Source organism: Syngnathus floridae, chromosome 1, assembly GCF_059516105.1.
Source record: "Syngnathus floridae isolate MCC-2025c chromosome 1, RoL_Sflo_1.0, whole genome shotgun sequence".
Lineage (NCBI taxonomy): Eukaryota > Metazoa > Chordata > Actinopteri > Syngnathiformes > Syngnathidae > Syngnathus > Syngnathus floridae.
In genome coordinates, this window is record NC_142413.1 from 4741723 (window position 1) to 4756584 (window position 14862).

General features: G+C 42.0%; 1 protein-coding gene across 3 annotated transcripts in view; it reads left to right on the forward strand.

Moving 5' to 3' along the window:
* Positions 1 to 13520, forward strand: part of LOC148403500 (phospholipid-transporting ATPase ABCA1) — a 47802-nt gene extending 34282 nt beyond the window's left edge. For all 3 annotated transcript variants that reach the window (XM_088373445.1, XM_088373453.1, XM_088373461.1), the window contains 18 exons: positions 1106 to 1200; positions 1319 to 1424; positions 2143 to 2217; positions 2698 to 2867; positions 2925 to 3102; positions 3171 to 3286; positions 3380 to 3524; positions 5036 to 5159; positions 5368 to 5497; positions 5567 to 5687; positions 7213 to 7275; positions 8384 to 8490; positions 8699 to 8840; positions 9384 to 9518; positions 9615 to 9718; positions 9788 to 9880; positions 11842 to 12085; positions 13250 to 13520. In XM_088373445.1, the coding sequence (XP_088229571.1) occupies positions 1106 to 1200; positions 1319 to 1424; positions 2143 to 2217; positions 2698 to 2867; positions 2925 to 3102; positions 3171 to 3286; positions 3380 to 3524; positions 5036 to 5159; positions 5368 to 5497; positions 5567 to 5687; positions 7213 to 7275; positions 8384 to 8490; positions 8699 to 8840; positions 9384 to 9518; positions 9615 to 9718; positions 9788 to 9880; positions 11842 to 12085; positions 13250 to 13369 (2268 nt within the window). In that variant the 3' untranslated portion in view covers positions 13370 to 13520. The remainder of the gene's footprint in view (positions 1 to 1105; positions 1201 to 1318; positions 1425 to 2142; positions 2218 to 2697; positions 2868 to 2924; positions 3103 to 3170; positions 3287 to 3379; positions 3525 to 5035; positions 5160 to 5367; positions 5498 to 5566; positions 5688 to 7212; positions 7276 to 8383; positions 8491 to 8698; positions 8841 to 9383; positions 9519 to 9614; positions 9719 to 9787; positions 9881 to 11841; positions 12086 to 13249) is intronic.
* The last annotated feature ends 1342 nt before the right edge of the window (positions 13521 to 14862 follow it).

The following is a 14862-nucleotide window of genomic DNA, read 5'->3' on the forward strand; positions in this document are numbered from 1 at the left end:
CACGCTGCATTCGTTGGCGTGTTTGTTCTCAGATAAGTCAAGGTTGCTTTGTCGCCTGATTGCTAAACCAGATGCCTAGTTGTCTTTTTCTTCTTTGTCCCGTCATAAGACATATTCTTCTTCTGATGGATGAAAGCCGGCGTTGTTCTGCTTACTAGACAGGTGGCGGTGGAAGGAGTTTGGGAAATTCTGAATTCAGAGACAAGCAACGTTTACGGCGTTCCCTCATGATATTTTGGGGCTCGGGGCCGAAACCTGTTGCGAAATGCAAAAATCCGCTAGAAGTTGACACAAGAGCTGGGGAGAGTGGCCAAAAACTGTAGTCAATTAGAGTCTTGTTGAATTATATGACTCAAGAAAAAAATAAAAATGTACTTGAATAAATCTTGAGTGAAAAAAATGGACCATAATAAAACATTATGGATAACTTTTAATTTCCCCGTTTTAATCTAAGAACATCTGGCGACCATGTTCTTCGATTAAACAAAATAAAATAATAAAATAATAGAATAATCAAAAATAGAATAAAAAAATAAAATATAATAAATAAATATAATAATAATAAATAATCCAATTCAGATATTTCCCAACAACAGCCATCAATTTAAATTTCAAAAAATTCAGCAAGAAAATGTTTTAAAGGAACTTCACTCATGCCGTTCTTCTCACTTTCACGAAAATTATTCACTTAGAAATGTTTTCTTGGAGATTCATATTCAATTCTAGTTGGTCCTGAAAATTGAGTGATACCACATTGTGAAAATTTGCACTATTTTCATTGTGAGCTAAGCAAAAGTTGGATCCCGTGAAACAGAAAAGTTTAACAATACTGCTCCGTCCGGCGCATCTCGACCGGTTGGTCACGGCTCTAATTAGTATCGTGCCAGCGCTCTCCAAACACACACGGGTTCAAGCAGCGTGGCGAATCCACATCGCGGAGTGTCTTCCTAATTGGAGGTTTCAATGTACCATTTATTCACAGAAGGGCATCTAATTAAGCTCCTTTGACATCAGCCGCCCCCTCCCCCCCCCCCCTTGTAGCCGAACTTAATTGACTGTTATGAAGATGCTTTATTTATTCATTTTATGTATTTACTTTTTACAGAGGATACAAAACACAACCGACACGCTCCTGAATTTAACGGGACGGAATATGACTGACTTCCTGGTCAAGACTTTTGAACGGTCCGGCAAAACCAGGTCTCTCGTCTTTATTTAGTTAGTTAGTTAGTTAGTTAGTTAGTTAGTAAGTTAGTGTTTTTCATTTAATTTACTTACTTATTTTATTATTTTATATAATTATTTTATTTTTTATAAGGTATGGTGGGATCTCGGTTGGTGTTGTCAACTCCCAAGTCCGCCTGAACGATGCAGGAATCAAAGCCACGTTCCAGAACCTGAGAGATATCTTCAATTACTCCCATGTAAGAAACCCCATCAGGTTTTTGGGTGATTGAAGTGGTTTATTCATCATTTTTCGTAGACGATAAAGAATATCTGCCTCGACAATTGTCAGATTATATGTCCACATGTGTTACTCAGGTTTAGATATTGGTAGTATCAATGCTAACGGTCTCATGTCAATATCATTTTGCAATGTTTGTTAGCCTTAAGCTAACAGACTTTTGCAAGGCAAAGCTACAGATTTTTTTTAATTTTATATTTAGTTTCACAGTAAACTTTAGTGGCTTCAAATAGCATGAAGCCTTTTTTGGGGTGAATTGTTTACTATTCGAAGTTAATCAACTGGCTCGGACTTTTTGAAAGCTGTTTTTCGAGAAATGTTAGCAAAGACGGACGGGCCCGCACTCTTTCTTTGGTGCTTTTCTCCGCACTCCATGCCGCCATTGCTGTCAAGCTGATGATCAATTTGAGCTCCATCGAGGGGGGGGGCTCATTTGCATTTAGATCACACATGCAATGTGTCGGCCGCCTCTGTTGCACCATCGTCTCGGAACAGTGTGGCGTCGCGGCGGAAATCGCCAGCTCGTCATTTCCTCGACCCTGGTGTCCCGCCAGGCCCCAAACTGAGTCGAGGTCATGTTTAACCTGGCTGCTCCTCTGCCGCCGCATTCCGGTTCCTTATAGTCCGAGTTTGCTGACTGTGTCCAATTAAGTCGTGTTTTGCTTCGTCTTCATTAGGCCAACGTGACGGACAAGCTCCTCGACACAGCCGAGACGCTGCTCGAGAGGCTGGAAACCAAACACTATCTGAAGGTAGCTTTCTGCTTGCGTGCCTGTGCGAGAGAGTGTGTAACCGTGTGTGTGTACACGTTTGTGTTTGAGAGTCGGAGAAAAAGCGAGAGCGAGCCGACAAAAGCCATCCAGCGAGTGTTTGTAGCCGACACTCCTAGCGCCGCACGCTCCTAATTAGTGTGGTGGCATCAGCGGGGCGCCCGCTCCCTCCGCCTTTTGTCTTTCATCCATTCTCTCTCTTTTTTTCCTCTGTCGCTTTGCACCCCCAAGCACCACGCGGGCTCACAGAACCGCAACAGATTCTTGACCCACTTTTTAAACGCGGTTTGAATCGTGAGTGGACGCAAAATGGGAATCGGGATGTATAGCAACGGTGTATGTTGCTTTAACTCATTACCCCCTTGAGACGGGATCATTTTATTTATTATTTTAGTGGGAAGAAGAAAGATTCTTGAATTTAAAAGAAAGAGGGAGATGTGATTGGTCGCTTTTTGGCTTCAGGTGTGGTTCTACAACCAGGCGTGGCACAGCTTGGTGTCCTTCCTCAACGTGGCTAACAATGCCATCTTGAGAGCGGGCCTGCCGGCGGGAGCGGACGCCCGGCGTTACGGAATCTCGGCGTCCAGTCACCCTCTTAACCTTACCAAGGAGCAACTCTCCTTTGTGGCCTTGTGAGTAGCAAATAGATAAGCCTCCTTAGATGTCACTCAACTCTCCGTTCCCCTCAGGGCCTCGAGTTCCACCGACGTTGTGTTGTCCATCTGCGTCATCTTCGCCATGTCCTTCATCCCCGCCAGCTTTGTCCTCTTCCTCATCCAGGAGCGAGTGAGCAAAAGCAAGCACCTGCAGTTCGTCAGCGGCGTCAACCCGACCGTCTACTGGTTGTCCAATTTTGCCTGGGATGCCGTACGTGGTGCCGTCACTGCAGTATTTGACGATCGGGCAAGACGACAATGAGTTTGCGGTGTTTGCAGTGCAACTACGCCGTCCCTTGTGTCATCGTGATCATCATCTTCCTGTGCTTTCAACAAGAAGCATATGTCTCGGCGGCCAACCTGCCCGCTTTGATTCTGCTGCTGCTTTTTTACGGGTATGCTACCAATGGTGGTCAGAAAATGTGATATACAGCAAATCAAAAACATGTAGCGGTGAGGTAACGGCGACGCTTGCCCGATTGCCACAGGTGGTCGATCACGCCCATGATGTACCCGGCGTCGTTCGTATTCAGCGTGCCCAGCACCGCCTACGTGGTGCTCACCTGCGTCAACCTCTTCATCGGCATCAACGGCAGCGTGGCCACCTTCATGATGGAGCTTTTTGATGATAGCGTAAGCACTACAATCGGCCACATAGCGCTTAGAAAATGAGACACATCGGGAATGGAAATGTGCAGTTTCGCAAGGTGTACTGTATATAAAATGTGTTGCATGGCATGTTTGCAGTGTGCTCCAAGGCATATATATAGATATTTTGCCAAACCATGATTTGAATATGCCGCGTAGCGTGTATAAAAGGTACCACATAGCATCTGCTAAAAAGCAAATTCTAAATGCATAGCACCTGCCACGTAACGTACATAAAATGTCACATCATATATAATATTTTCCGCATAGCATTTGCTTTGAGGCTTTCGGAAATATGCCACATAGTATCTGCCGGATAATGTATGCATAGCATTTGTAAATTGTACCTTAAAGATAGTACAGCATCACGTACATAAAATGTGCCACCAGCCCTCTGCAACACAGCGTATATAAATAGTTTTACATAACACTTATAAATGTATAAAAGGGAAGACCTGCTATGAAGTGTTAGTTGGTTTTGTGCAAGCGCTCGTGTGCGAAGCGTCATTGCTAGTTAGCGTCAAACAATGGTGCGAAGCCAGCAGGGGGTGGTCTTAACAGAGTTCATCCTCAAAGGCACTCGGTTTCCCACATTCTCTTTGATAGCCTCGGTCGTCACGCATCCATCTTTTAGCCGCTGTTCATTTGCAAACCATGAGTTGCTTCAATCTCTGCCAAAGCATCGTCTGTCAATCACGCCAAGATTTTTTTGTAATAGACCATGACAGTAGTCCTTGTATAGAGTGTATCAATATACGCGCACACACACACATATATATATATGTAAAATACAGTAAATTTTATATATATACACCATATTTTCCGCACCTAAAAACCTCCAATTTTCTCAAAAGTCGACAGTGTGCCTTATAATCAGGTGCGCCTTATATATGGACCAATATGGAGCCACTACAGCAGGCGTGTCCAAAGTCCGGCCCGCAGGCCAAATGTATATATCTTATATATGGACAAAGTTTTAAAATGGGCCATTCATTAAAGGTGCGCCTTATAATCCGGTGCGCCTAATATATGGACAAAGTTTTAAAATGGGCCATTCAATGAAGGTGCGCCTTATAATCCAGTGCGCCTTATAGTGTGGAAATCACGGTGTGTATATATATATATGTGTGTATGTATACAACCCTAACCCCCTCCCCCCCTCCCGCTTATGAATGTAGGCACGGCACGGGAACAGGAACGTGGCGGTGGGTCAGATAAGAGCCTCCGTACTCCTGCGCCTAGAAAAGCTTTCGGTGAATGATTAATGGGCGTAAAGGGGAGGTGTTGAGCGTTTCATCATCGTTGAGGAGAAATCTCTCACATCTGCGTGATGAATAACCGGCCAAGAGAAGAGCTGTAATTTCACCTATTGATCTCACATTAGCTCTCGCCACTGCGTTGCGATGACTTTGTTTTAAGGTTTGTCCGTTGCAGAACGATTCCAAAAACAGAAAAAAATATATCATTCCTATCCCGTGTTTCCTTTTTTCCCCCAGAACATAACGCTCATTAACGACATCGTGAAACAAGTGCTCCTCATCTTCCCTCACTTCTGTCTGGGCCGAGGACTTATTGACATGGCGAAGAACCAGGCTATGGCCAACCTCTTCAGCAACTTTGGTGAGAAAATCAAAAAAGGACCCACATAGTGCTCATAAAATATTTTTAAGGCTAAGTGGCATGTTGAACTGTTGCCAAGCAATACACCCAAATACCTCAAAGAACTGAGAAAATCGACTTGGCAGCCAAGAAGACACTTTTTCGGTTTTGATCCTTTTTCTTTACCGTCTTACCGTCCTTTTTTTTTTTTTTTTTGTTCTGTTATTAGGCGAGAATCGCTTCAAGGAGCCGCTAAGCTGGGAGATGGTGGGAAAGTACCTGTGCGCCATGTCCATCCAAGGAGCTGTCATGTTTGCCATCACCCTTCTCATTCAGTACAAGTTCTTCTGTAAACCCAGGTGAAAACCAGACCAGCTTTCCATCCACTGAGAAAGAGATAATTTTTTTTTTTTCGTTGCTTTCGCCAGGTTTATTTCAGCAAAGTCGTTATCCACGGAGGAAGAAGACGTGGATGTAACTCGCGAACGGGAACGGGTGTACGCTGGGAAGGCCCAGAACGACCTTTTGAGGCTCTACGATCTGACTAAGGTGATGTTTGTTTTATGTCAATGTTGACTTTTGGTTTTTGAGACATTTTTGTGGCCCTATGAATGATAGACATCCCTACCGCTGATGGAGCTAGGATTTTTCCCATTTGAGGGCAAGGATATCTCAGGGGTCCGTAAAATAAGAGTTTTACAACCCCTAAAATAATTCCAGAAAATGCGGATGAAGTTTCATTATATGTTCCCTCCGGGGGTGGTTAAAATGAGGAAAAAAGATCCCGTAAAACATCGAAAAATACTTAAAGGCCAATGTTATTTTTGATAGACACGTCTACCAAATGTGGTTTTGTTAAGACGAACTGGTTTTGAGGGCTGTTTTTTTTTTTCTTCAATCCTAAATGGCCAATTTCCTCTTCAGTCCAAAATGGCCGATTTCTTGGGTCTTTTTGTTTTTTTCTTTCTCTCAGTTCAAGAAGATGGAAGCTTTTATATTTAGTCGTATTTGGACAAAATGTTTTGGACAAATTTGGGACAGAAATAAATTACTTTCTCAGGGTCTCCTCGAAATACACAGGCCTAGTTTGAAGTCTTATTTTTTTTTGTTTTTTTTTTTACCTCCCAACTAAATTGCACGGCGCCACTTCACCTGTCTTGTCTGATGAAACGAGCGGCCTTTGGATGGAGACAGCTGCGGCTACGCTTCAGTCGTGGCGTGATTATTCTTTAATTGCTTGCCGTCCTCGCCATACGTCGCACTTTGATGGCACGTTAGCGATGCGAGATCTAACGTTAAAAAGTAGAGCTCCGTCTGAGGCGGATTGAGTGGCGCTGCCAGATGGCACTGGAGAAAGTTTGTTTGGAGTCAGAAAACTGCTGTGTCATCTCTTGGAGTTTATCCAATTGTGGTCGCCACTCCAAAAAATATTGAAAAAAATATATTAACAAAATAAAAATATTAACTAAAATCTAAATGTTTTTTAAAAAATATTTTAAAAGTAGCCTTGTATAAATTCTATTGATAAATATTAATTCTGTAAAGGCCTCCCATATTTGTATTAGAGCTGTGTATGTATCAGTGGTAACTCAAAAGTGAGATTCATATCGGCCGTTAAAAACATTATAGCATATTGTTAGCACTAGCTAGCTGATACGACACAACACTAATTGAAACTTTGCCCATAAAAAAAAACTTTCTGGCTTGTGCTGTTGACCTCTGTACAGCAAGAAATTGCGAATTATTTTAAACTAAAAAAGGAAAACTTCTTTGTAGGTTGATGCGGTGGCACGTCAACACTGCGCTACGTTTTCAAATAAAGCGCTTAAGCTAGTAGTCTGGATAATAGAAGCCGAGTCCTCTCATGCCGCAAATATATTTGGAATATTATTCAAGTGAATGTGTGATGAAGGTGTCCTTGACGCCTCTCTCCCCTACCCCCAACCGGGCTGCCATTAATTGTTCCAAACACTATCCGCTGTTTTCCCGCCTCCACTCTTCCCCGCTGCTGTTTATTTTTTTCACGCTATTATCATTGGCGACCTCATTGTTTCGCCGGCTGTGCTCTCTACAGGTGTATCCGGGGAAGCGCATCCCCGCCGTGGACCGGCTATGCGTGAGCGTTCCTACGGCAGAGGTGAGCCAAATGCTGCTTCATCTCATGATCACATTTGCATTAACGAGGGTTTCGATGGCGGCTAGCAACCACTTAAGCTGTTACTGTGTTTCGACCGGTCCTGCTGCACGAGAAAATTTTATTCTGGGTTCAGTTCCCCTTCAAAGACAGAAGAGGGTCTTATATGTCTCCTGCATGAATAACATTCTGCTTGTAGAAATCAACGATTACACAAGGCGAGCACTAGCAGCGACCGCTCAACTAGCATGCCGCGTAATCTCAAATGCTGACAGGCGGCCGTGATTGGACGCATCAATTCCCGCCACCGCTGTTTACAGAGTGGCGCCGTGTAAATGCCAACTCGGAATTGGGATTCACGGCGAGCCGCTACACATTTCCATGCATTATTTACGCGCAGCTTAGCCCATCTCCTACACGTTCCCAAGGACCGATCGTGAGATTCATGAGTGGCGGGAATCAAATATTTATACCGGTGGCAGACGCTAGGACCCTGCGGATTCACTCAAGATGCAATAGTCCCCTGTCGGCCATGTTTACTTTGAGTCTATTGTTATGTTTGTGTATTTGTCATAATGCTACAAGTAAGCGGCTTTCAAAAGTGAGACTTCTCGTCAACCTCAAATTCTTCTATCCTTAAGTTTTCTTAAGAATTTCAAATGTGTTTAAAATTCTAAATATTTCTTCAAAGTTCTTTACATTTCTGTTTCGTACAATTATTTCAATTTCTTTCTACAATTCTACCTAACTGTAGTGAAATTTAAATTTAGGTGGCTGTTCATTGTCTGCTATTTTGTAAATTTTTTCAAAAAGCTGCAAAGGTCAGCGAGGGTTTGCGCATGGCCTGAATGTTGATTTTTCATCAGTTTGTTCAGGGTCGCAAACGGTCACATTATAAAGCAATTAAAAAATCACAACTGGAACAAATATTTAATAAAAAAAATTACAAAATAAAACAAATAGAAGATATTTTATTTTTATCTAATCTTTAAATTTTTTGGAGGATATTTCTAAAATTCTTGTAACGAGCAGTACTCCCTTATTGTCTTTTCAGCCTATTCACGCTGTCATTAACAATGTAAGTGAATCATACAATGTCTTCCTCCGCCAGTGCTTTGGCTTGCTGGGAATCAACGGGGCCGGGAAGACGACCACCTTTAAGATGCTGACTGGTGACATCCCGGTTTCCAGTGGCGAGGCCTTCCTCAACGGGTTCAGGTGAGCCACTAAATTTGAAAATCAAGTTTAGAAAATGTCAAAAGATTAATTGCAAGACAAGCATTAACGAAGGAATAAGGGATATTTATTAAAGAATTTAATTCGTTTAGTAAATTTAACAAAAGGTCACTGATCTTAGTCGAGGGGGCAGGAGAGGAGATTTCTTAATACGCCTTATTTCTAACGTTACAAATGCTCTCTCTCTCAGCATAAGAACCGAAATGAGGGCCGTGCACCAGAACATGGGCTACTGCCCCCAGTTTGATGCCATCAACGACCTACTGACCGGCCGAGAGCATCTGGAGTTCTACGCCAGGCTTCGAGGGGTTCCGGAAAAGGAGGTCGCCATGGTAAACAAACGCCGCCAATTTGTTTGTTCAAATGGAGTAAGTGCGAAGAAAAGATCACGTTAGTTAAGTCGAGATGTAATAATTTAAGTTTATGTCGTAGTTTCAGCAAATGTTCCCATAAGTCCTATTTAAATGAATTTTATGTAATGAATTTTGTATATAGACAGCGTCCCTGTTGGCGGGACTTAGTATTGCACCACCTAATGACTTATTTACATTGGTGTATACAGGACTGTCTTAGAAAATTAGAATATTGTGATAGTTTTTTATTTTCTGTAATGCAATTAAAAAAACAAAAATGTCATACATTCTGGATTCATTACAAATCAACTGAAATATTGCAAGACTTTTTATTAATTTAATTTTTGTTTTTCAATTGCATTACAGAAAATAAAGAACTTTATCACAATATTCTAATTTTCTGAGACAGTCCTGTATTTCAGAGTTTTTGATTGGCCGACAGTCACCTTTCCTCATGATTATGCATAATTAGTTTTTGTCACAAAGGCTATGTTTGCATGTGCTTGTGTGTGTCCCCAAAAGGTGGCTGAGTGGGGCATTCAGAAACTAGGCCTGATTAAGTATGCCACCAAGCCGGCGGGCACCTACAGTGGAGGCAACAAGCGTAAACTTTCCACCGCCATCGCTTTGATAGGCTGTCCTCCGCTCATCTTCTTGGTGAGCCCACATATTATAAAATCGGGAAAAAAAAAAGTTTCTTTTAAGGAAACTAGGCTAGATTGTGTGTCTGCTCTGGCATTTATGTTTTGGCAGGATGAGCCCACCACCGGGATGGACCCCAAAGCTCGGCGCTTCCTGTGGGACTGCATCATGAGCGTGGTCAAGGAGGGACGCTCTGTCATTCTCACCTCACACAGGTACGCCGTTTAATGTCATTAAAATGGAATAATGAAGTCATTGAACTCATTTTCGTGTCGTATAAACAGTATGGAGGAGTGTGAAGCGCTGTGCACGCGCATGGCCATCATGGTGAACGGACACTTCAAATGCCTCGGTAGCATTCAGCATCTGAAGAGCAGGTCAGTGACCTTCTGTTCAGACTGAGATCAGAAAGCACAAATATGTTCGCCTAGCAAGACAAAGGGACTTTTCTTTCTATATGAAAGAAATGAATTTGAACAGCCCACCCTTGATTTCTGCTCACTTCGTTCAAAACAAGCCATGCAATCAAATTCAGTTTTTTTTTTGCTGTGAGGTTTTGAGTCTGCATTGTTATTATTCTCAGTACAAATAATTTGTTTTTTTGAGAATTATGTATAGAAATTCTTTTAAAATTTCCTGAAATTCTTTCTAATTTTCTTTAAAATTTTACATATATATATATAATTTATTTAGATAAAATAACCTTACTTTTTTTTTTCTTTGCCTAAAACCATGTTTGTAAATGACGTTTCCCTGATTTATTGTAACAAGCACTAAATGCCTCCTGTCTAATATTTTTTGTCCTTGATGCAGTTGAGTAAAAAATTCCGATCAATACACAACGGTTGAAAGCTCCAAAAATACTGGAGACAAGTCTCCATTCCATTCACATGGCAATAAATGTTGCTATTTGTTTCGACATTTTGACTGAGCTGGCCAAAGTGGTGGCAGGCGGACGTTTTAGCGGCTCAGCCTTGCATCATCGTGTCCATTTGGAGCCGTAAAGTGCATTTACGACATGACTGCAATTTTGCGCACTTTTTTATACGGGGGTTGTAAACGTGTTTCTTAATGCATCTTTTGTTCCGCCGCCATCCTCCCAACTGAACGCCACCCTTGTGATATTCCGCCAGCGTCATCGCGATCCATTTAGCTATTTATTTATTTATTTGAACCCGCCGCGTGGCAAATAATTCCTAATTAAGCGTCGGCATCTCCTCGCCGTGATTAATGTTTCATGAGGCGTGGCAGCCCGTTAATGAGCGGAAAAGGCAATTAAGGACGAGGTCGTGTCTGTTGTCACTCGCCACGTGCCGTGTCACAACCATCTTGCGTTTGTCCATCCGATTGGATCCTCTCGTTGACCCATTTTGTGTTAAAATTGGGCAATTTTCAAGAATCATTTCAAATTCCTCATCTGTTGCCAATTTTTCAATGATAGGAAAACTAAATAAATCAGTTTCAATCCGACAGAGCTACAAGAAAAAAATGTAATGATTTAAAAAAAAAAAAGCTGATATTCCAAATTCATTTTTGAAACAATATTTACCGGTATAAAAAAATTGCTGATATTCCAAATTAATTTTTGAAACAATATTTACCGGTGTAATATCAAAAACCCACTATTGTGGTTTTCTGGTTAATTTGTAGCATTAACAACAAAAACTATTCATCGCTCTAACGTGTGTGTGATATTTGTCAAAACTTAAAAATGAGCTCCATATGAAATAAGCTTTTGCCCGCAGTTGCGTGCATCCACGTGGGCCAACCTCAATGCCGCCATCTCGTTGCCCTCAGCAATGTAGCGAATCACCATGGGGGGCGGCGCTCACATCTTGCCCACCCCCGCTGCTCTGCTTGCATGCTCACTCTCCCTGGATGCTCTTCATTCCAGCATGTGCTTGTTTTCTACCACCTTCACTCGCATTATCAAGTTCTGAAAAACTTGAAAGTGTCTCAATAAAAGATTTTGAGCCGGGACATTTTTTTTGAATGCTAAACGAAAAATGTTGGCCCTTCTCGTTGCCCATTAGTCTGTAAAATGTTTCATGTAAATGTCCATTTTTTGTATTGATGGGATAATGAGGCTTCAAATTTGCTTCATGAACCAGTTGGTATATTTTTTCCTCCCATAGATGGCACTCTGTTCAACATTACCATGACTTAAACCTCTTTATCCAAAACAACAGTGTCATCTAGAGGAGTTAAAAATAAAATAACTGGTTCATGAAGCAAATTTGAAGCTTCATTATCTCATCACTGTTTTTCTGTGAAATTGAAAAATTCTAGTGGGTCCTCTTCTCGAATCAAATTTTACAAAGAAGCTTTGCCGTGGCAGGTTCGGCGACGGCTACACGGTGACGGTACGCGTGGGCGGCCATCCTCCGCACCTGAAGCCCGTGGAGGACTTTATCGAGCGAACGTTCGCGGGAAGCGTCCTGAAAGAGAAGCATCACAACACGTTGCAGTACCAGCTGCCGGCAGGCCAGGGTGTGCTGGCGAACATCTTCCGACACTTCACAGACCAGCGGCACACGCTATGCGTGGATGACTACTCCGTGTCTCAGACCACCCTGGACCAGGTACTCGGTTCATTCTCAATTCCATGTTGTTGTTATAACCAATTGGAATTTGCAATTTATTTGTTGAAATACTGTGAATTGTCTGAAAACGCCATCCTGGTTCTTTCCCCTCCTGACCAATGAGAACCAGTGACGCATTTGCCCACCCACCAGCCAGCATTGTCCACCCAGCAACCGTCCGAATCGATCCGAGGTTGCAGCCGGCTTTATAGCCGAACCAAATCAGACGCTCAGCGGCGAGTGTGCACACTCATTGGAGGCTGCTATTAGCTGCGCAGCAGATTACGATTGGCAGCTACCAAGTCAAGATGACCGCTGTGGGGGTCACCAAAGGTTGGCGGACCCCCAGTAGGCTCTTGGAGGAACATGTTGAAACCAACAAACATGAACCTTTCCATTATCCAATAAATAAATAAATGGATGGATGGATTTTTCTAACATTTAAATAAATAAATAAATAAATAAATAAATAAATGGAAAAATTATTCATTCATACTTAATAAATAAATAAATAAATAAATAAATAAATAAATAAATAAGTAAATAAATAGAAAATGTAATGCCTTTTTGGGAAATTATTCATTCATACTTAATACTAATAAATACATTTTATAAAACTACAATTCTTTTTGCTTGAATTGTTTCAGTAATTTTTTCCTGTATATTTCGTATGTCGGCAAGCTCCTGTTTACACAACACGCAAGCGTCTCCAAGTGATGCGTGGAGGACCCCGACAGTCACCTCTCAGCGGGTGATTGATCACTAGGATCCTTGACCTGGTGTAGAATGCCGAGCTCACGCTGCAATTAATATCGATCCACATGGCCCGAGGCTCTGGCGGCAAAAAGCAAAGTGACCGTTTGAAAGGAAAATGGCCCCATCTTAAGTACTTTTGGGGTGTCAGCTTGTCAAGTCGTTTCAGCCACTTTTATATGTGGACACATTTGCAACCCCAACTACATTGTCCACGATGTTCTTTTATGACTTCTCTTTAATATTTTTTATTATTATTATTATAATTAATACAACCATATGATGTAATCTGATTTTCTTTTAGAGGACTTTGAACACGACACACTGTGATTAAAATTTTTGAATGATGGGTTGGGCCAAAATAAATGCATACACGCACCCCTTCATTCTCTCTTCTGTTTCTTTCCGCAGGTCTTTGTGAATTTTGCCAGCCGCCAACTTGGCGAGGATGACTCCCCGAGCTACGACAACCAGGTGGACACCTCCGACGAGCTCCCGATCAAGTCGATCGAGACCTCCTACAAGGTCTAGCACTGTTCAAATGAAACTTCTCGCACATTGTGCTCATTGCACTCAACCATATTTTTATTTATTTTCACATAACAAATCTGTACTGCAATTATCCTCCATCTTGAATATTATTGCTGACTAGTTCTTGATTAAACATATTTGATAACGATAACGTGACTACAGCGTTGTTAAGCTTGTTTCCAGTTGACGTCTTTTTCGAGGAATTCCCCAAAAAAAAAAAAAGCTTCGGTCAGTGCTGCGTATAACGACCACCCGCAGCTTGAGAAATCGGTGGACTATTGAGAATCATCTGGGGAGGACTGGAGAGTGTTAAGAGAGAATTAAAATTCCAAAAAGTGCTCCCTGGCCGAAGCCATTAAGCCCCTCGCTGATCGATCGGTGCCTGGATGCCACAAAGCAGGTGATGCATACATTTCTTGTGCGCTCAATTTAGAGAGCGCATTATTTGGAGGGATTCGACCCAGCTGAAGAATTTTTCAAGGTCAGCCTTTTTTTCTTCGATGTCGGGCGCGTTCCCCCTGATTCAGCAAAGGGTAGTAAAAAATGTTTTAGTTGTTGTTGTCCTTACATGCAGAAATACGCTGATGCTCAATTCCAGCTTTAAACTGTCACTCCTGCTTTGCATTCCGCTCGTGCTTAGGTCAAAGGTCATTTGACTGTATTTAAGTTGGATGGGTCTCAAACTTTTGGGTTATAAGGGTAAGAGCTACCATCAGAATTTTTACAAGAGAATAAAGTGCATTTCAAAGATAGTCAAATTATTATAATATTAATGACAAAGATTAATGAGGGACGATATAAAAAAAATACGATTACCATAATCCTAATAGATTGCATAGCAATTGATAACAAAGGTTTGGTTATTATTATTATTATTATTATGATTATTATTATTATTACTATGGGTTGTTTGTACCCGCAACAAAAAACGAAACATGAGTAATGGGCAGTCAAAGAGTGAGTAAATTTTGGGGACACCGCGTAGTCTTTATTTACACATGGAGCTCTTAACAATGACAGACGAACACATCTGCTTGGGCCCTTGCAACAAGCCTGCTGGCTCATAAAAAGCCTGTCCAAATGAATAATGGGGTGCCCTCCCAGGCTGTGCCATAGCAGGTAGGTGAGGGCACAGCACAGCTGCCAGGTGCGCCACCATGTGGTGGGGGGGAATCAAAATGGGTAAACACTCAGAGAAAATACGGCTAATGATGACACCGCCATTTTCCGTCCATGAAGGTCCAGTGTATAAGGTTCTGTTCTTTGGTGACAATCTTTCATAGATCGAGGTAAACACTGAGCAGATAGCCGCATTAAAGCCCTCAAAGATTACTTCCATACTGGCAAAGGCCTGCCGCTAACCCTCCCGCACAGCTCGCGAGTCCCACCAAGCACTTTTGGATTCACTCTGATGCACAACTCACTAAAGTCTGTGCTCAGAAGACAGACAGTGAGCTTAAGTGCAGGATTTTCACTTCATGATACAAAATCCC